General features: G+C 34.8%; 2 protein-coding genes across 3 annotated transcripts; one reads left to right on the top strand and one right to left on the bottom strand.

The window, feature by feature from the left end:
- The first annotated feature begins 1564 nt into the window (after positions 1-1564).
- LOC105965145 (uncharacterized) lies at positions 1565-9386 on the top strand. Of its 2 annotated transcripts, none has more exons than XM_012989665.2 (22): positions 1565-1901; positions 2396-2877; positions 3147-3391; positions 3511-3573; positions 3709-3843; positions 4102-4220; positions 4290-4604; positions 4853-4940; positions 5039-5144; positions 5233-5343; positions 5485-5648; positions 5752-5872; positions 6433-6657; positions 6741-6931; positions 7015-7182; positions 7265-7370; positions 7509-7646; positions 7734-7895; positions 7987-8187; positions 8491-8685; positions 8775-8846; positions 8989-9386. In XM_012989665.2, exons 2-22 carry the CDS (start codon positions 2410-2412, stop codon positions 9139-9141), a joined length of 3546 nt encoding a protein of 1181 aa, XP_012845119.2. In that variant the 5' UTR covers positions 1565-1901; positions 2396-2409; the 3' UTR covers positions 9142-9386. The 2 variants fall into 2 exon arrangements, with proteins under 2 accessions (XP_012845119.2, XP_088678621.1); XM_088822495.1 differs by lacking the exon at positions 1565-1901 and adding an exon at positions 1944-2188.
- A 713-nt stretch (positions 9387-10099) lies between these two features.
- LOC105965013 (mitochondrial uncoupling protein 5) lies at positions 10100-11516 on the bottom strand. The gene has a single exon (XM_012989523.2). It carries the CDS (start codon positions 11189-11191, stop codon positions 10223-10225), a length of 969 nt encoding a protein of 322 aa, XP_012844977.2. The 5' UTR covers positions 11192-11516; the 3' UTR covers positions 10100-10222.
- Between the last annotated feature and the right edge of the window lie 11596 nt (positions 11517-23112).

Here is a 23112-nt window from a genome sequence, read left to right as displayed (position 1 = left end):
ATAGTCGAAAATTACAATCCAAAGGGGACTTAATTTTCGGCTATATTAATTCTAATATATAATATTAGTTGAACTTTATTTTCTCGATTAATTAGAAAATCCATTGGGCTACAATAGGGACTAAAGGAGAAAATATAAATCGGACAACTAATAATTAATTAAATCCAAACTCTTAAAAGAATTCATTTAATTAATCATTAAATAATTATTTATTTTCCACTACCAAATAATTATTGAACTCCCGTTTATATTCTCAAATATTACATTCGAGCTCCGGTCGATCATTACTTAGATTCTCCCCACATTAAGATATCTTATAACCACCAAATAATTTATTCACTGCTAAATAAAATAAATGGTTTCTTTCCATGAGTCTTGCCCGCTTACCTTATTTGAGTATGCCGGATACGAAATCCACCTGGCCAGGACTTGGCATAAACAAATCTTATAAGCTACTCAAGGGTTAATATCAATCTCATATTTCAGAGATGTGGATTCCTTTCGATAATTAATTTCCACCTATTAATTCTTAATGTCTCTACCCAACGCACCGGGGGCCATTTGACTCAATATAGGAATCTCTCCCATTGTGACATCAAAGTAGAGATCATCAATTAAATATGTATGTTAATTATCTAGGGATTAAGAGAGTAAGTAATTTACTGTCAACTAGAAATAATACAGTTTCATTTTGAACAGTGATGAAACAATTATTTCACTTTGTCCGGTTCAACACATGCCGGATGTGCTAGCACAATAAGTCAAAACAATAACTACAAAAGTTATTCTCTATTCACTGTGATCAAGACCAATCACTTAAATATGGTGCTACAATCTTTTACCAATGGTTAGTCCATTTTCATCTAGATTGTGAACATTTATCTTTATATTCTAAACGAACTTTCGAAATGATCTTTCTGTGCGCCGTAGCACACCATCTCGAATACTATTAGAATATTAGACTTATGCTTTTAATTAATTGACAAACAATCAATTAAATGCATTGAATACCATAGTGCAGATTCTTATAAAATGATAATAAACTATTTTATTAATTCAGTAATAAAATTATAGCTAAAACCGAGATTTTTAGTCTACTATCCTAACAGATCTGACCTTACACCACCATAGTCGCCGCCTCCTTACCTCTATAACCATCCTCTTATTGTCGCCGTCTCCACTGCCATAATCACCGCCCCACTCAATAATGGATTGGAGTGGTGGAGAACGAAAGAGATAGAGAGATAGAGATGGCGAGAGATAGATATATCGAGAAATAGAGAGAAATAGAGAAGAAATAATAAAAATAAATATGAGAGAAACGTGACTTTAGAATTTATGGATTAAGAATAAGAGTAAATTAGAGATAAAAAAAAATTGAGGATGTGACTCATATTTATTTTTCTAAAGAGAATTTAGTTCATAAAAGTTAGAATATTTCATATACTTATAATTATAAACCACTAATCAATTTCCTTAATTCCTAATTAACCACAAATATGAATTAATTAATTACCTATAAACCCCCCATCTTAATCGGCGCCACTAAAACTAGAAAAAGACTGAACCCGACCGTTGCAAGAAAAATTCAAACTCCAAACCCCACCACCTCCCATTATAATCTCTCCCCACTTTTTTCATTTCTCAACGTATACTTTTTTTTCTTTTTCTTTTTTTTGCAAAAGAGAGGAATTTAATTTTCTTTACCTGAAAAGAATTTGCATTTAAAACAAAAGTTTGAAACTTTAAATGGAATTCAAATATACAGCAGAAACAGACGGAAAAATAGATTCTTGAAAGAGGGGAAAAAGCTAAAAAGGAAAGCTATTTAGTGTACACGGAAGGAAAGAGTGAGTTGGGCTCTCTCGCATTTCTCATTTTCTCTCACGAGAATTCACATTGTAAGTGGTGGTTATGGTAATTTCTCGAGTTTTTTTTTTTTTGAGTTTTTATTTTTTTTATTTTATGGTGATTTTTGGCACAAACTTCGAGAGCAATGGAATCAGTTCTGTAGATATTTTTTTTTTGGAAATTGAGTTGTGTTCTGCATTGGGGATTTATGATGAGTTAATTCTCCCAAATTAGGGTTTTAACACTGCGTTTCGCTGCTGAAAAACAAAACTCGATTCACAAATTCTAGTTCAAAATCATGTTCTCTTTTGTTTGTTCTTCTTCGTGAAGAAATTTGGTATGCTTAAAGCTTCGATTTCTCCGTTGATTAATTATCTATATCTGTTCGGTGCGCATGTGTTTTGGGTTGTGCGCCAAGTGTTTTGGGTTGTGCGCCAGGTGTTTGTTTATATGTCCCAAAAGCAAGAAGTAAAGGAATTTTTTATTTAATTTACTTTTTTCTTGAGATATTTGAAATTTGGATTTGGAATATGTTTGGGAACAGGTGAAATTTCTCAAATGTCGCATCAGAAGCTACAATCCGATTCAGTTCATGGGCTGAGATATCGTGGCAGTAGCCTCGGTTTGCCTTCTGTTTCGAGATATCGGAGCGGTCATATGAATGTCAGCCGGGTAATTAATGACCTGTCGGAGTCTGACATGGACACTTCAGATTCCGAGGATGACCGCTACGGGGCCCGCTACTCCCCGGAAGCTTCTCCGCAAGATGATAAAGTCCCCAGTGCTAAACACAATGTGTATATCAATGCACGCACTACAGGTGGTGGTGGTGGATTTAGTAATAATGCGAACCGCGGTTTTGTGTACGATGAGTCGTCGGAATCTGCCACGAGTTCGGAGGTGAACTCTACACCGCCTAGGGGCAAAAGCAATAATGGGGTTTTGCTCGAGAGGAAATTTGATCGAGGGGGTAACTTTTTTGGCACGAGTAGTAATGTGCAGCCAAATAAGGATTCTCTGAAACAGGTTCGGGTTTTTTTATTAATGAGTTTTACATAGTTGTTCTGATATGTTTTGGAAGAAGAATTTACAAAATGAAGTGATATTTGTTTGCTTTTTTTTTTTTTATTGAAGACATTTCGAGGAGAGAGAAATCTTTGAAATCGTGTTGGAAAACTTAACAAACATAAATTATCATAGCTAATAGCAATTTTTTAGGGACTTCTAGCCCATCCAGTTATCTAGTTATTTTATTTTTATTTTTGTCTTCTAATTTTACATAATGGTTTTTGCAGGAATTGCGCAATGAAAAACAGCAGCATAAAATCTACGATGATGATGAAGATGATATCCCAAGTGCGCCCCCATTAGCAAGCTCTTCTTTTCAGCCTTCAAATCAAGTCTTCGAGAAACTTCCGATTTCTCGAGCTGATGACTCCAACACTTGCTCAGCAAAATCTGAGATTGAACCTAACAAGTGCAAAAGCACAATTTCGAGTTCTGCACAAGAAGTCGAAACTCCTGCTGAAGTATCTGTAAGGTACATATATGTCAATAATAAAAATAAATAAATAAATAAATACGTCTTTGGAATTTCTTGGTTTTAGAATAATAACCTTCAATTTTTCTGAAGTTAATAAAGATTATTTTTTTCCACAGGAATGCAGCTGCTGCATCTTCTTCTAACCCTTTGCCAGTTCGATATCCTACTTATCATGCAAGGTATATATATATATATATATATATATATATATATATATATATATATATATATATATATATACATATTCTTATGACGTGAAAAATCTGTATTTCGCAATACTCATTTTGGATCTTTTTATTTTCCTGTTATTACAGTGGGCTAGGTTATTGGTATGCTGTTCTCTCGTACGATGCATGTGTACGTCTATGTCTTCACTCGTGGGCCAGGGGCTGTTCTGAAGCTCCTCCTTTTTTGGAAAACGAATGTGCTTTGCTGAGGGATGCCTTTGGGTAATCATAGTTACTTTTTTTTTCTCTTCTGTTTTGTGTGTGTGTGTTTCTAAATAATCTCACCGAATTTATTTTTTATTTTTTATACACCTTTGTATTTCATTTGAAGTAATGTTGGAAGTTATTTCATCTTCGTTTAATTGCCAGCTGGTCATTGTTCTGTAAAAAAGCATCTGTTATTAGTTATTGGCTTCTTTTGCATGGAAATATGATAGATTCTTACCGATGGTATTTAAATTATTTCTCGCTGAATTATAGGTTGAAACACATATTGTTACAATCAGAAGAAGAACTAATGACCAAAGATTCCTCAGAACTTGTCAGTGAAGGTGCTTCTATAAAGACTAAGAAAACAATCGGCAAAATTAAAGTCCAAGGTAAAAAAAGCCGATACATAATTCTTGTAGAAAATGTATTTCCTTTTCTAAAATCCAATTATTGTGCAGTGCGTAAAGTGAAAATGGGGGTGGACCCACCTAGCGGCTGTACATTTATATCTTTGAAGTCAACATCCATGGTGAAGTTGGAATCTTTGCATCTTCGGTTAACGAATGTGAAATCAATTGTCTCTTCTGAGAGAAGGGCTTTACGAAGAGATCGTGTAATAACACCGGTTATGGGTGTGAATGGATCTTTGTTACATCAAAGCATGGCGTATCTAGTTGTTGGAACTCGAAGGTATTTAAAAGAATTTCCCGAGCTTATTAAGATTGGATTTAATGCTTGGCGTAGCAGTTCGTCATCCTATCAAGTTGTACAAGGTATTATGATTATTTTTATTGACTTATATTTATCTTTCTTGTATTTGTTGCTTGAAAATACTGAATTTTCGGAATCATGTCTGATTGAGAGAGAAACTTTTTCGGAATTGATTAGGGGATATTATGTGTTTTGAAAAGCTTAACAAATATTGATTTATTTTGGGAACAAAATCGAAACGTGACATTGCCATAGTTTCTTATTGATCTAAAAATCGTTGAATGGAATTTGTTAATTTATTTTGATGCAGAATCATATTCGTGTTTGTTGAGATTAAAAAGTTCGCCTGAAGAAGATGCAGCTAGAATGCAGCCAGGATCTGGTGAAACTCGATTGTTGTATGTGCTTTTTTCACATTTTTCCTTTTATTATTTCTTTATCGTGACGAAACAGGAACGATTTTTTTATTTATGAACTCTTTTTGTGTGGCATATAGTTTGCCAGATGGATTTGGAGATGATCTGATAATTGAGGTCCAGGATTCTAATGGAAAGTGTTGTGGGCATGCTCTAGTTCAAGTGGCTGATATTGCTGACGAATCGGTAGGGTATTTAGAATCTCAAGTTGGACTTTTTATTGACTTTTTCTTAGTGTGTTGTGACCGACTTTTGTAATGGTTGTGAAATGCAGGGGGACAAACTACGTCAGTGTTTTATATATCGGGAACCGGAGCATGAACAAGTCGGCAAAATACAGTTATGCATCAGTTATTCAACTACCACTGACGAAAGTAGTCGTAAGGTATTTTACGATTTTTGTCAAACAATATTTCTTGATTATTTGTAACATTTTGCATGTAAAAATTGATTGATGTTTAGCTGTTTTTACAATTAATGTTTTTCCGTTGAAAATATATTGACTAACTTTTGTATCTCTATATAGTGTGCATCTGTGGCGGAGACAATTGCGTACGATATTGTTTTAGAGACTGCGATGAAAGTACAACAGTTTCAGCAAAGGAATTTGTTACTACATGGTCCATGGAAGTGGCTGGTGACGGAATTTGCATCTTATTTTGGAGTTTCAGAAGCATACACGAAGCTCAGGTACATATATATTTTTATTGGAACAGTTTTTGTTCTATTTTTTTTTGGTTGCTATTTTACTTGTTTTAATTATTTAATTTCAATTTCCTTTGCTTTGTTACAGATATCTTTCGTATGTTATGGATGTTGCTACTCCAACTGCAGACTGTCTTGATTTAGTGCACGATTTGCTGTTACCTGTGATAATGAAAGGGAAAACTAAAAGCACGTTGAGTCACCAAGAGGTTCGTGAATTCAAATTATTAAATTTCACTTTCATTTTTTGGTGAATTATCATGTATGCAACTCGTATCGTATCACGAAGTGAATATCTTATATCTTGTGAAAAATGAATGAAAATGAGAGAACCTTTCAAATATTGTTAATTAGTTGTGTATTTTGGTAGGGGTGGAATTTGGAACGGAATTTCTGAATCCGGCCGATTCCGACCCGATAATTTTCGATTTTGAAACAATTATTGTTCAGCCTGGATTCCAAATCTCTGTTTCTTTAAACAGAATTGGAATGCATATTAGACTCCAATTTCCAGTCCTATTTTAATATACGAAAATTCCGAATTTTTGTTTTTTGAAAATTACACTTATAACATCAATATTATTATGTATTTTATGTTATAAGGGGACTAATAAAATGGAAATTTTGAAATCCGCCAATTCCGATTGAAAAAATTCTGAATTTCCGATATTTTTTGGAACGGAATTTGAATTAGTTTTACACTTGCAAAAACAAAATCGAACTTTTTCCGGAAGTGCTGATGTTGACAGTTTTACTCCTCTATGCTTAGGTTCGCCTATTGGGAGAAGTATCCGAAGAAATCGAGCAAATACTCACATTAGTTTTCGAGAATTACAAATCACTCGACGAATCATCTCCCTCAGGTATTGTAGATATTTTTCGACCTCCCACAGGAGTAGCAGCACCTGCTCTGGGCCCCGCTTTGAAGCTTTACAAGCTTCTTCACGACATTCTTTCACCCGAGGTGCAGTCAAAGTTATGCAGATATTTTCAGGTATAACCAAAAAAAAAAAAAAAAAAACATTTTCCAGTCTCAAATAAACACATGCTCATTTTTCATTTTCCTTTTTATTACAGAATGCTGCAAGAAAAAGGTCTAGAAGACACCTGTCAGAAACCGACGAATTTGTTTCAAATAATCACGAAAATATATTATTGGATCCAGTGGCTCTCAACACAGCTTACAAGAAAATGAAAACACTTTGTCTGAATATCCGTAACGAGATTTTGACCGACATTGAAATCCATAAACGGGATCTTCTTCCTAGGTGATTTTAATTTGCCTTTGTCCAATGTTTTTTTTTTCTACACTCAGGCTATTTTTGCTAATTGATATATATTTTATATGCAGTTTTGTAGATCTTCCGAATCTTTCATCGTCTATTTATAGCACGGAACTGTACAGCAGATTGAGGGCATTCCTTAATTCGTGTCCTCCTGCGGGACCCACACCTCCAGTCGTCGAACTTGTTATAGCTACTGCCGATTTTCAAAGGGATCTTTCTTTGTGGAATATTAGGTACTAATAGATAAATTAATGGTGATTAATTTTTTTTTATAATTTTAAATATTGATTGTTAATAATAAGGAGTTTGTTGCAGTTATATTAAAGGTGGGGTTGACGCAAAAGAGTTGTTCCACGTGTATATAAGTATTTGGATTCAAGATAAGCGTCTTGCTTTACTGGAAATGTGCAAGCTTGATTCGGTATGATTCTTGAATTAGTTTTAATATTTATTAATCCTGTAAATCTCGAATTATTTTTTCGATTTTACACAGTTTGTTTGACTGCTTATTCTGTATTATGTTGTTTCATTTTTTTTAATGTAAATAATAATAACGCAGGTTAAATGTCCGAGCTTAACCACACAGCATTCCACAACTCCTTTTATTGACGATATCTACGGCCGCCTAAAGGAGACACTTGCCGAGTATGATGTCATCATCAGTCGTTGGCCAGAATATACTTTTGCACTGGAAAATGTATATGCATTAATTTGTTTAATTTTTTATTTTTTGAATTAATAGGTTATTTCTAATGTGTGCTTTTCTTTTTGTATATTGAAAAAGGCGATTGCGGATATCGAAAAGGCAGTAGTGGAAAGCTTGGAGAAGCAGTATGCTGAAGTTTTATCTCCGTTGAAAGAAAGCACAATGCCTATGAAATTTGGACTCAAATATGTCCAGAAATTCGCCAAGGGGAATATGCCCCCTTACAATGTCTCGACCGAGGTATTATTATTAATATGAACCTTTTTTTTTTCTTTTTCTTTTTCGAAAAAGTTGTTTATTTATTTGACAAATTTTTTTTTTGTTTTTTCAGTTGGGGGTTCTTTTGAATTCCATGAAAAGAATGCTCGATATTTTACGACCCCAAATAGAATCACAAGTGAAGTTGTGGGGCCAGTGCATACCCGAAAGTGGCAATGTGGTCCCCGGTGAGAGCCTCAGTGAAATTACGGTGATGATAAGATCCAAATTCAGAGTTTACGTGCAAGCGGTTATTGATAAACTTGTTGCAAATGTGAGTATTTTTTTTTATTAGTAATTTCATTTTTTTTTATGCACTGTTTTAAATTTAATTACCATAGACGAGTGACTCTGGGGGTGGAAATCGGAACAGAGTTTCCGAATTCCGTCCGATTTCCAATTTTCTTTTTTTTTTAATGAAATTGGAATACATATACTAGATTCTGATTTCCGATCCAATTTTAATTCCAAAATTCCAATTTATTTCCGAAAATGATACTTATTATATCAATATTACTATGTATTATATAGTATAGGTGACTGAAAATTTGGAAATTCCGATGATTTTGTTTTACAGACGAAACTGCACAACATTACGAAGCTGAAGAAAATAATCCAAGATTCGAAGGATAATGTGATAGAATCAGATTTGAGAAGCAGAATACAGCCTTTGAAGGAGTTGTTGGCTAATACAGTTAACCAATTGCACGCTGTGCTCGAAACCCAAGTTTTTGTAATACTTTGCCGAGCTTTTTGGGATCGCATGGGCCAGGTTCGATTTATTAAAATCAGATTTTGATAATTCATCTTATTTTAAATAAAATTTACTTGTTCTAAATAGAGGGTTTTGATTAATTGCAGGAAGTGCTAAAGTTTCTTGAAGACAGGAAAGAAAATAAATCGTGGTACAAAGCCTCTCGAGTCGCAGTCACTGTAAGTTAATTCAAGAGTCGATAAATTTCGATAAAAAATATTTCCCTTGTTCATAAATATTCAGTGTCGACAATTTTTTATTTTATTTTGTATTTGGGTTCGCATCGATAATATTTATACTTTGTTGGTAAAATATATTCAGGTTTTAGACGACACATTTGCTTCGCAAATGCAACGGTTGCTTGGAAATGCGTTACAGGAGAAAGACATCGAACCCCCTCGATCTATTCTTGAAGTTCGATCGATGCTCTGCAAAGATGTGAAGAACAATAAAGGAAATAATTACTATTATTAGAATTTTCTGACAAAGTTTTCGATGTTTTGAGAGAAAGGGGGGCTTACTCTAGTGATGGATGAAGAGAAGGCCAATCCTCATGGCTTATTAATTTATTTAATTTTCTTTTATTTATTAGTATAAATTATAGGAAGATCAATAATAGTTTTTTCATGGAGCAGTTGGTAATTTATAAGAAATAAATATTTTGTATTATAGCTATATTTCATTTCAAATGCTTTCTACGTTAATTAATTTTCAGGTTACTTGTTTGTTTGTTTTTTTTTTTTTGTAAATTTAATTATACAGCTAGTTGTAAATTTAATATGAATTTCTAATTTGATTATCAAGGTTAATATAAATTACAGCAGTGTTTGGGAAAACTATATCACCATTATATACATATACAATAACTCCATCAACAACAAAATTCACAATTTAAATATTTATATTATGAAACAATTTGTAACAAACAAATATAGATTGGAATACATAATCACATAGATAATATGTTTTTAAATGTTAATACAATATATATGACTACACCAAATTTGCAGTATATAGTCGGCTATAACTTGAAACATATATCAAACTCGCCAAATTCGTTTATAACTTAAATCATATTTTTGGCACTTTCAGGGAGAAGACATCAATGGCTTCCAGCGTGGGGGAATTTTTATAATTGCGAATAGGTGGACTTTGTTCGTAATTTAACTAAGTTCAGGGGAGTTTTTGTAATTTACCCGTATTAGATTGATGTGTCCCCTAAATTTATGAGAACCACATTTATATATCCAATAACACTCAGACACGTGTTTCCTAGCACAATTAATAATGTACAACATTCTAATAAAACTCTCAAATTATGAGATATTTATTCAAATCAACTATATTTTAAGACAGATTTCTTTAATAAAAAATAATCTTTATATTCATAATTATTGCGTCTCTGTATGAATATTACTCGCTGAAACAGAAGTTGACTAAAGATTCCAATAAATATTCAATATATAGTATTTAATTTGTTACAAATTTAGTATCATAATTTCATACGTCATCAAAATAAAGAATAAATAAATTAAATTAAATTAATTCTTCTTGTTCATAAATCCTTGAACAATTTTCTGACTTGTTCAAGAGTGACAAACAGAACGACGGTGAAAGGGCCCTGCCTCGATATCGTCGGAATGAATCCTTTGTAGAGAGCCATCGGACCCTCCGCCCTAATAGTCTTCATCGCACAGTCCACCGCCCCCTTGTACGGCGGCGCCGCCCCCTCCTCAACCCTCATATTCATCACCCTCGTCTTTATCACGTCCACCGGATTCGACGCCACCGACGCCACGAACCCGGCCGCGAAGCTGGCGGTGACGTGCGTCCCGAGGCCGTCGTTCATGAGACGCTTCTCGAGAATCAACTCCTTGAACTGGTCGTACGACGCCAGCTGTGAAGCGGTGACCAGCATAGCGCGGTTCACCGTAAGGGATGAGCCGCGCCACAGGCTACCAATCCCCTCGCTCCTGCTCATCTGCGTGATTGCGTCCACCACGCTCTTGTAGTTCCGCCTCTGTGGTATTGGGAGACGCCCGTCGGCCTGCATCCGTACCATCGCCACGTCGGCTGGGTTCCCCACGGCGGCGCCTATCCCTCCGGCGACTAGTCCGGCCCCGATTTTACTCGTCAGCGGCATGGTTTTGGTTTCCGGGTCGGTCCACTTTGTCTTGAGGACCTCGTAGAGACCCATTCTCGTGGTGGAGTAGAGTGTCTGCCGGAGTACGGTGGCGGATATGCCGGAGAATAGAGCTCCGGCGCCGTCTTGTTGTATGATCCGGAGTCCGACGGAGACAGGACCCACTCGAGGAGGAGGAGGAGTTGGGAAATTGTGGATGTGGTTGGCGGTGGCGGTGGTTTGGAAGGCGAGAGCAGGGCGGAGCGACGCCGTATGAACAGGGGCGGCGGCGGAGGACTCGCCCTGAAGCTGCATACGAACCTTGATGAGATCGAGAGGGTGGGTGCTGCAGCCGGCAACAATGGAAGCGATTCCTCCTTCTGCAAATCCCTTCAAACCCATAATTAATTAATTAATAGATTGGTCCGAATTAGGAAAATTGGAAGAAGAAAAAAGCTTAATTAATTGATGAGAGAAAATGGTTTGTAATGAAATGATGAGTAATGGAGGTATATATATATATATATAGAGAGAGAAACTAGGTTTAACAGTGGGCACACAAAAAGAGAGAACAATAATTTAAAAAAATGGAAATGTATTAAGAATCCAACTTTTACGCGGCTTTTTTTTTTTGGGGGACTTTTTCAAATTGTTTAATCATTGAAAAGGTAAGCTCGCCCTACTTGATTTTGAAACTCAAGTCAAATTATATAATTTTCCATTAAGATTCTGAGTTTTGTTTATTTATTATTATTAATATGTAATATAAATATGAGTAATAATATTGAAAATTCAAAGAATAAATTTCTCTAATTTTGGAAAGGATTTTATGGATATAGGATATCTTTCTTTGCTCTTTTAAACATGGATTGTGAATTTTATGTTGGTCAGTGATATTAATAAGAGAAAAAAAAAAAAAAATCGGTCTCTATAGAAGATATAGGGTCCGTTTTGCTAACATTATTATAAACTCTTACATTTGATAAGTTATTTTAAGATGTGACAAGTTTTTTTCTGATTAAAATTTGTTTCGCATCATTTATTAAATTCATTCCAAAAATATACATCCACTCACAAATTCGAAATTACATCAAATTGTAAATATACTATTATGAACTATGATATTATTTAACATTTTTAAGTTTGCATCTAGCATTTTTTTTTAATTCTTACGTAGACTACGTTTTTTTTTTCTTTTTTTAATTCTTACGTAGAATACGTTTTTTTTTCGGTATTTTTTGATTATATAAAAATCTGTTTTTTTTTCCCTTCTTTTTCTACATCAATTGAAAATTATGATTTTTTTTTTCCGATCGTAGACATCTACAGAAACCCACAGGAAATCGTAGTAATCCGTAGTCACCAATAGACATCTTGAAACCCTAACTCCTCCTACAAACCCTAGCCGCCAGACATCCATAGACACTCACAGACATCTGTAGACATCCAAATCGATTTATTTTTTTTAATTTTTCTCACCAAACCCTAGATCCGCTCCTCCACCACCATCCACCACCATCACCGAACGTTGCCGTCACGCCATCATCCATGCCCAACACCGTCGCCGCGCCTTCCACCATAGATCTGACCTTACACCACCATAGTCGCCGTCTCCTTGCCTCTACAACCATCCGCTTATTGCCGTCGTCTCCATCGCCATAACCACCGCCCCCCTCAATAGTGGATTGGAGTGGTGGAGAACGAAAGAGATAGAGAGAAATAGAGATATCAAGAGAGAGAGAGAGAGAGAGAGAGAGAGATTGCGTGAGAGAAGGAAAAAGAAAAATAAATTTGAGAGAAACGTGACTTTAGAATTTATGGATTTAGGTTAAGGGTAAACTAGGGATAAAAGAAAAATTGAGGATGTGACTCATATTTATGTTTCTAAAAAAAGATTTAGTTCATACAAAAATATTAAAATTGTATTCCACATCTAATTATGTTTTCAAATAGGGGCCTCTAGCATATTACCCCTTTTATTTATAGGGTTAATTTTTAAAGTGTTTGAATAATAATCTTATAAGCCATTTTTATTCATTATAATATTTTAAATTAAATAGGTGGAGTAGGTGTACTTTCAAAAAAAAAAAAAACATCATTTGCTCTCCATGAGCTCCATGAGATTATTTTTTTCAAATGTTTCATTGGGTTAATGCTTTAGGAAATCGATACTGAAATTGAACTCCAGCAGCATATTTTTTTAAAATTTTAAGATCTTTTAAAAAATTAGCAAACACTTTGGATTGCTCTCCATCGGATTATTTTTTCGAAAGTTTCCTAGGGTTAATGCCCTAGGAGATAGATACCGAAACCGAACTTCAGCAGCTTATTTTTTTAAAATTTAAGATTTTCGTATAAAAAAATAGCAAACACTTTGGGAGAGCTTAAAAGTTAATTTTAACAGTTTATAAACTTAGCCAAACATTCTCCCCGGATTAAAAATTTCATTGCATAATAATTAGAGAGAACTACTGAAAAATAGGAGATTGAGGTTGAAAGAATTCCACATGAATTTTTTTTAACGCAATATAATTTAATTTTAAAAAATATATAAAAAAGTAATTACAAAGATATCATTAAGGTTTCCTAGGTTTAATGTAGAGGTGAACGAGCCGAACTCGCATGTATTGGCCGGTTCAAGCTCGTCGACTTTTTTTTTTTTTTTTTTTGCTTGAGCTCGAGCTCGAGCCCAAGCTCATTTTGATTTTTTTAGGGTAAATTACAACCACCCATTGAGGTATGGTCAAATTACGAAACTCCCCCCCCCCCCCCCTCATTTTTGGGTAATTACAACCACCCCTCATTTTTGGGTAATTACAACCACCCCTCAACTATAAATCTTCTTACACGTCCACCCTTGCGGTTTCAAATTTAGTGGAATCTTCTAAATTATATGGAATATTCTCAATTTTGGACCCGTTTTATCCCATTCGAGCTGCACATTTTGAAGCTAGATGATCATAAGATATGTTTTTGGGCTTGTGTATAGGGGTGTGAACGAGCCGAGCTCGCCTCTTTTGGCTGGCTCGAGCTCGAGCTCGAGTCAATTTTGTCGAGCTCGAGCTCGAGCTCGTCGAGTTCTTCTTTTTTTGGCTCGAGCTCGAGCTCGTGTTAATTTTGTCGAGCTCGAGCTCGAGCTCGAGCTCGAGCTCGAGCCCAATCTCTCTCTCTTTTTCTTTTTTTTTTTTTTTTTTTAAATATTTTTTAATTATTATTTTAATATTAAAAATTATTTTAAAAAAATACAATAATAAAAACTAAATTGTGATTATATATTTTTTAATATTTGTATTTATTTCTATAATATTTTATATTATTATACATTATTTAAATAAAAATAACATATAAAAAATAAAAATAAAAAATAAAAAATAATAATAATAAATCCGGCTCGCGAGCCGGCTCGCGAGCCGATGAACAACTAAAATCCGGCTCGAGCTCGGCTCGTCAGAAAGCTCGAGCTCGCGAGCTCGAAAACCTCGAGTCCGAGTTCGAGCTTTTTACGAGCCGACTCATCGAGCTCACGAGTCGGCTCGGCTCGTTTACGACCCCTACTTGTGTATATCAGATTGTGGTGCATCAGAAACTGTATTTTTGCACAAAACGAGTACAAGCTAGAAAACATTCCACGGAATCTAGATGAGTATGTTAAGGGGTAAATGTAATTATCCAAACAGAAGGGGGTTTTTTCGTAATTTTGACCATACATCTGGTGTGGTTGTAATTTACCCTTTTTTAACTATTAATTTTGTATTCTTAAAAATTACTTTGACTATAATAAAAAAAAATTACAAAATAAACAATAAACTTTATATATATATATACATTTTGATATACGTTCTTTTATATTATTTCTATAATATTTGATATTATTATACATTATTTAAATAAATAATAATATATAAAAAGAATAAAAAAACAAGGCTCGCGAGTTGGCTTGTGAGCTTACGAACAACTAAAAAAAAGTTTGAGCTCGTCATAGAGCTCGAGCTCGCAACCTCGAGTTCGAGTTTGAGCTTTTTCAAGCCGGCTTATCAAACTCACGAGTCCGCTCAGCTCGTTTACCAATTACCACCCCTAGATTAATGCCCTAGCATTCATTACTTTTATGTATAAGATATGCAGTTTCCATATTTTATTTATATTATATATATATATATATATATATATATATATATATATATATATATATATATATATATATATATATTATATTTTAAATTTTTGCATGTACGACCACATATACTTTTTCCTTTTCTTTTTTCAAATAACAATATTTTGTGGTTCAAATTAAAAATCCAATTTCCATCAACTCAACCAAAAATCATTTTTTTAATTGACAAAAAGAACCTTAATTTGACAGCAACCTGTAATAATGTGGACACTTAAAATTTCAAGTTTCAATTTCAACCATCACTTGACCTGGACAAAAGGGCAATCAACAGTCAAATTAAAGGTTAAAAGTCAAGAATTCTTGGGTTTATATGATTTAACAAAAAACAGGCTGTTGAGTGTTGAGGTATATCTGGGGGAAAATTCAAGAAATTTGACTTAGAATTTGATTATTATTATTCCAAATTTTTTGGGAGTAAACATTAAATATAAAGGATGAGTTAGTTGACTGTCAAAAGCATTGACAACATATAATTGGACACCTTGATAGACCGAGTTGCTGCGTAGAAGGCGGCCTGGGCCCCCTAGAGAATTAAAAGTGGTTCTATGAATTCTACTTCTTTCGAAAATTATTTTTATAATATTAATATAATTTTATTTTTCTCATAATATTGGTGTATAAAGAAACACAGTTTTAAGTTTCCATCGATTTAAATTTGATTTTTTTAAAAACATATTTTTCATGCTATATATGTCTACAGTTATTTATATGCTACACCGGGTGAAGACTACATCGGATATTTTTGTTATTTGGGTGTGTATATTTCGAAATGAGAACGAACAAAATTTGGACAAAAGTTTGACAAGAAAAATGTAGTCGAGGCAAGAACTAGGTTCTTTCTCCTTAAGACAAATTTGCCCCGTGCAGTGCTCTCGGTTACGGCAATTGTCTCCAAGATACAACGACTATTTCAGTTCCAACAAAGCAGTACAACAATTATTGGAACAAGGCCAGTGGCGGAACCAGGTATATATAATTGGGGGGGGGGGGTGCGAAATTTTATATGGTATACTAAAAATTTGTAGGGGCGCAACTTACTCGAGGGTACGTACTGTAGTCGATTTTTTCTAAGGAATTATATATGTAGATGAATTACGTAAATGTGTGATATTATTACAAAATAAAATAAAAAATCAAATATTGATTAGAAATGTATAATCCAAAATCAAATTTGAAAGAAAATTATAATAAAAATATTATTTCTTAATATGGGTAATACATAAAAACATTTTTAGGCTCTTTAAACTTGTTCAACTTTGGTACATTTACCTTATTCAAAACACCCCCACATTTCTATGGTCCAAAACCTTTATGTGGTAAAATAATGAGAAAGTGGTGAGCCATTATCTCCCCCACAAATTCTAGCTTACTCTAGAATTATAAACATGGCTTTCTTACTCATTAACAGTTCGAGTATTTCATTTCTCAATACTTTTAACTGTGGTTGATAAGGACTAGCGATTTGATAAGTACAAAACTTGTCAAAAAATACTCCATATCATCCACGTCAATTACTTTGAATAACAATTTTTATTCATATACCATGATCATTCTCATTTAAATGATTGTAAGGCCTCATCTTTGTTACTTAACAAAGAGACATGATAAATTTTTTGGTATAAATATCACAAAAGTAACAAATACTTTTCTCATAAATTGTACAATTTTGTAAATCACCAATGTGACTTAGCTTTATACAAATTGTGTTTATTTTGTCTTAATAGAACACACTATAAGAAACTTCTCAAGATACTCAAATCAAGAAAGTTCTTATCAAATTGTGACAGTTTGTACACAATTCAAATCTAGAGTTTACAAACTCCTACCGTTCACAATATAGAAATATTGATCCAACAGTACAATTGTCCAAAACAATCTCTCGTATAGAGTTTGTTTTACATTTTCCTTAAGAAAAACATCCATTGCTTTACGAATGGATCAGATGTTCAACATCATAAAATTCGATTTCATTCATTCATAAACTATACTTATGTCTTATGAATACAATATCTAAAAATCAAGACGATCCAATAGATTGATCATCTTCGATGTTCATTTAGATAACAACTGCTCAAATATTCCTTTAGAAATTGAGCTTCTTGAGTTTCGATTGGATATCAATTTCAAATATTATATGCCTCTAATTGCACACACATACAAAATTATCATTTTAAAGATAAAAGTGCATCAACTTGATATTCAATATACTAAATATTGAATTTAAGTATAATAATATCACAAATACCATGAATATCTATGGTATAACATAACATTTAGAACTAATCATGGGCTTATAAACATACATATATGCACGTAATCATAATTACATAATTCCAAATATTCACATATATCATATAATTTATGCATACAAAATACTTATATAGTTATATGTACATAAGCATTTCAAGATTAATATGGAATAAATAATCCATTTGCACATTTAATAACCATTATCCGAGTAAACATCATTATTCATGCTGAAAATCATTTATATCATAGCATAAATATCCATATAATTTAATCACGTACTACAACATAATTTCCAATTCATAAAAATTATGCTTCAACAGACATATGTTATATGCTTCTAATTATATGTACTCATTGACATAGACATCATATAAATAATATAACATATCATAAAAAAATATTATTATATGTTGTCTCATGTATGCGACAATACTAACATCTCATAATATTATGAACTAATTTAATATAAATAATGCATACGAATTTCAACAAAATCTCATGCATATATCAAGATTAATCCATGTATCTCAACATATCGAAATAACATTCAAAGTATCTATACATGCTTCGAGCATTCAAGGTTTATCATGCTCTCATAAATAATGTTATCATGCCAAATATAATATATAGTGCAATATTATTACGCCATAACTTTATCATGCAACATAACCATGTTTCTATCTCATATAATACCATATTATTTATCATATAATATTATCACTTAATTGCATGAGATACAGTGTTATAAACAAAAAGGCGTACCAGAAATAATTATAAACGTGTCGTTTCAAACTTTTGGGACGAATTTGAAATTCTCGCATAAGGAATGCATCGGCAGTTTTGGCAGCAGTGAAAAGCTTAATCATATCTTTAGCATCCGATGTCCGATTTTGTTGATTCAATATGATCCGAATAGCCAACGAAATTTCCTAAAACTTTCGTCTTTTATGATTTTCTAGATTCGGATTGGATCATGATCAAATTAAGCCTCCAAGTCGAAGTATGTGTGTTGTGTAAAATTGCACCATAATGTGTTAGAGACGTGTTGGTACGGCGGGGTTGCATCGCCTCACGAACGGTTGCATTATTCATGAAAAGATGCGTTGGCGGTTCTGGCACCCTTTCGTATTTTCATCGTAACTCCTTCGTATGAACTCCGATTGGGATGAGTTAACAAGTTCTGGAAAGAAAACTTGATTTTCTGCAGCGTTTGTGAAATGATACTTTTACAGATTCTGACCGTATCACCTCCGAAAATAGGCTGGAACATAGACGTTGTGTTCTGTCCGAAAATGACATTTTCCTCCAATTTGATTTCGTAACTTCTTGGATTTTGAGTGGAATATCTTCTTCTCCATCTCGAAAATACAACTAAAAAATTTGTCTTAAGATTGTTATTTGGGTGTGTGTATTTCGAAATGAGAACGAACAAAATTTGGACAAAAGTTTGACAAGAAAAATGTAGTCGAGGCAAGAACTAGGTTCTTTCTCCTTAAGACAAATTTGTCCCGTGCAGTGCTCTCGGTTACGGCAATTGTCTCCCAAGATACAACGACTATTTCAGTTCCAACAAAGCAGTACAACAATTATTGGAACACGGCGAACGAAACGACGTTTAGGACTTTATAAGACACGAAGAAATGGACTTGATAAATGCAACAATATGCAATGATATGCTATGATGAGAAGTGAATTCAATTAATGTATTGAATTCCATGTGAATAATGTACTCTTCAAATGGTGGATTTTGGAATCTATTTATAGATTTTCAAAGGTTATGACCACAAGTCACAACTCTTAGAAAAATAATTTCATGAAAAGGTATCACACATTTTCCCATTAACCACACACCTATTCAATTTAATAGGTGCTTAAACACTTCCATCTTTTTCAATGGTGGCATTTCACTTTATTATTTTCCACACTTAAATATTTTAAATGATCCATTAATGTATCATTCATCAAAAAATAATTTTGAGAATTTAAATTAAACCACTTAAATATTCAACAAACTTTGAGTTAAATACTCAAAATTTCCAACAATTTTTTTACCGTTGATCTACACACCAATTTGGGGCTGTCTGTGTTTGTGTGTATATGAATGATAAAGATTTATCTGGTGTATTTCACCCGATGTAGCATAGAATAGACCATATGTCAACAAAGATATACTTATACTTACATCTTTAATCACTATATATAATCCGACGATATAAAACCATAATAGAGTGCTCAAAACTAAGATTATCTCGATTTTTTTTCATGTACTACTATAAATTAGTGTATATTTTATACAAATGAATCTCGCATTCACATATGTGTTCGACAAACTATGTTCACATTCAACAGTCTGCATGTCATACGAGAGACATAAACTGCACTTGGCAACTCTGTATGATGAGTTCGACTTAGATCGAAAGTCTTAAGTAATAGAGATCAAACTCAGTAGTATTAAAAGTAATATTCTTCTTAATTACTCCATTTATATTTGCTTATGGTCACTAATTCAAACTAGAGATCAAAAAAATCTAATTTAACACATACATTTTCAATATGGAATTCAATTATTGATCAACTTTTGTGAGTAGGCCATTGGATAATTAGAACCGTAGAGACTAATTCAACTATCATACAACTTGAATTGTAGCTTTCTTAAATAAAGCCTAACACGCAAAAAATCTAAATTATTGGCTTTGCATTTATTTCTCAATCAATTATACAACTACCAAATACCCCACTCCCACCCCATTTGCCAAAGTCGAATGATAATTTTGAGGTTTAATTATTATTTTTTTATTATTTTTTTTAAATAACACAGTCATAAAAAAATATCGAATATGAACATAAAAAAACAATGGAACCTTGATTAGTAATATAAATAAAACATGAATTAACCAACACCATAAATCATAGTCCATATTATAGATCCAAAACAAATATCCAAATTTGAGATTACACTTGTAAAAATAAATTTTATAAGGCCTCGTTTGATAGTCAAGATAGGATTAGATGTAGGGATGGCAATGGGTATGGATTTGCCGGGTCTTAGACCCGAAATCGACCCGTTTGGAACGAGTTTGGATAAGTTATATGGTTCTGGATCGGGTAATTGGTTTAAATTTTTACAACCGGATGGTTCTGGGTCAGGTTACGGGTCTTATTGGAACCGACCCGTATAAATATATTATATTTTATAATTAATCTATATATAAAAATAATTTATGATTTCATATATCAAACTTTCAATTTTCATCGTGTCTATTATCATTTACCTATTTTCACCATTTCATTTTTTGAATCTCATTTTTCGTAAGTAAAATATATCACTTGTCAACCACCGCTAGCCGTCTTGCCTTTTGAATTTTACTTATCGTAGAAGTTAAATATAATTAATCATATAATTTAATTATTTACTTTATATCACTTGTAGAAGTATTTTAAAATATTGTTTTTTTAATTTTTAGATTATTTTGTTAAAATATAGAAGCAAAATATTATGAAAGTTAAAAAATACCAAACTTTGTTTTAATGGGTCTAGCGGGTCTGGTGGGTCAAAACCGTTTAATTTGGGTATGAGTTATGGCGTGTCTAGATCTAAGCTGAACCGGATTGGGACGAGCTGGGTTTTATATATTTTTCACGAGTCGGGGTCTCAAGTTTAGACAAACCCAGCCCAAAACCGACTTGTTATCATCCCTAATTAGACGGGACAAGATTATATAATCTAATTATTCTTTATGGACCATAGAAGATACAATTGAAAAAAAAAAAATCCTAAAAGCCTAGATAAACCATAATAACATGCAATTATTAAACATCAAATAAAATTTAATTATTTGGTTTATAATGGTCAATCTCTCGGACCAAATGAGGCTTAAATCGATTATCTTCGACACTCATCATCTTCATATTCATTTCTAGTTTGTTTCTTCATATACATCTCATCTTTAAGCCAATTACTTTTAAATCATATTCTCCACAATCTTCACATTTAAAAAGTAATTAACTGGATGTAATCATAAATTACATTCAATCCATCAAAAAAAAAAAAAAACCTTGTGCAAGTGAATTGAGATATTTTTAGATGCCAAGCACCTGGCACACACCACTTGCAGTGTGAGTCACTAGGTAAAAACATCTGACTAATAAACAACATGTCACACTCAAAAACTAACTAAATTGTTAATTTTCAAATTTAATTCAATTAAACCTGATGTGCCTAATTCTTAATTGGATTTTTGGCCTAAAAGGCCAAATCAATCCAATTAATAATAAAAGCCCAATTATCACATCTACTAAAATTCAATAGGATTTTAGTTATAACATATTGTCCCACATCGGATTTCTACAAGAAGTCTCCATATTCCATCACCTATAAATATGTGATTTAACTCATATAATAAGGTAAGCACTAGTTAGGCAATTAACTAATATTATTTGCTTATATTGTGATAGTTTTCTGACTTGAGCGTCGGAGGACAATCGCCGGGCCACCCCCGGCGTGTCACCTAGTGTTTTCAACTGTTTTGTAGGTTAACGAGTGGAGCGATCCATTCGACTACCTCAGACGCGTGGCAAGGACTCTCGGCATTCCCGATATTTGGCTTGAAGATTCCCGGACTTAGAAGACCTGTGGGCTTCAAGACCATTGGGCTGACCCATCATTTTTGGAGCAGCATCATTTTGGCGCCGTCTGTGGGAAGGCAAACTAGAACCACGTGTCATGACGAAGAGGATCAAGGCGATCCCAACCACTCGCCCCGAAGAGCGGAAGAGTCTTAGAGCCGCCTCGAGGAAGCGACGGAGTCTCAGAGCCGCCCGAAGAGCGGAAGAGTCTTAGAGCCGCCCGCCTCGAAGAAGCGACGGAGTCTCAGAGCCGCCCCGAAGAGCGGAAGAGTCTTAGAGCCGCCCGCCTCGAGGAAGCGACGGAGTCTCAGAGCCGCCTCGAAGAGCGGAAGAGTCTTAGAGCCGCCTCGAGGAAGCGACGGAGTCTCAGAGCCGCCCCGAAGAGCGGAAGAGTCTTAGAGCCACCCACCTCGAGGAAGCGACGGAGTCTCAGAGCCGCCCCGAAGAGCGGAAGAGTCTTAGAGCCGCCCGCCTCGGGGAAGCGACGGAGTCTCAGAGCCGCCTCGAAGAGCGGAAGAGTCTTAGAGCCGCCTCGAGGAAGCGAGGGAGTCTCAGAGCCGCCCCGAAGAGCGGAAGAGTCTTAGAGCCGCCTCGAGGAAGCGAGGGAGTCTCAGAGCCGCCCCGAAGAGCGGAAGAGTCTTAGAGCCGTCCGCCTCGAGGAAGCGACGGAGTCACAGAGCCGCCCCGAAGAGCGGAAGAGTCTTAGAGCCGCCCACCTCGAGGAAGCGACGGAGGCTTAGAGCCGCCTCGAAGAGCGGAGGAGTCTTAGAGCCGCCTCGAGGAAGCGACGGAGTCTCAGAGCCGCCCCGAAGAGCGGAAGAGTTTTAGAGCCGCCCGCCTCGAGGAAGCGACGGAGTCTCAGAGCCACCTCGAAGAGCGGAAGAGTCTTAGAGCCGCTTCGCGGAAGCGACGGAGTCTCAGAGCCGCCTCGAAGAGCGGTAGAGTCTTAGAGCCGGCTCGAACCAAAAGAACTACGGGAGCGGCCAACGAAGGTGGTCAAGGCGATCTCCGCCAACCGCTTCAAGGTAACGCTGGAGTCATAGAGCCGCCTCGAAGGAAGAGAACGACGGGAGCGGCCAACCTTGCGGGATCTTCAGCGCCGGTCATTTAGATGACTGCAGAGGAATTACAAGCCTTAAAAGAGTATCGCTCGACAGCCAAATTTATTTCTCTGAACGAGCTCCTCGAAGAGGCTCACCACCACTCGCCTCAGTGTAGCGCATCCTCAGATCGTGAGCCTCGAAGATACGCTCGCCACCAATCGCCTCATCAC

This window comes from Erythranthe guttata, chromosome 8 (genome assembly GCF_056151865.1).
Source record: "Erythranthe guttata isolate IM_541 chromosome 8, IM_541, whole genome shotgun sequence".
NCBI lineage: Eukaryota > Viridiplantae > Streptophyta > Magnoliopsida > Lamiales > Phrymaceae > Erythranthe > Erythranthe guttata.
This window is presented reverse-complemented; position numbering and strand designations above follow the sequence as displayed.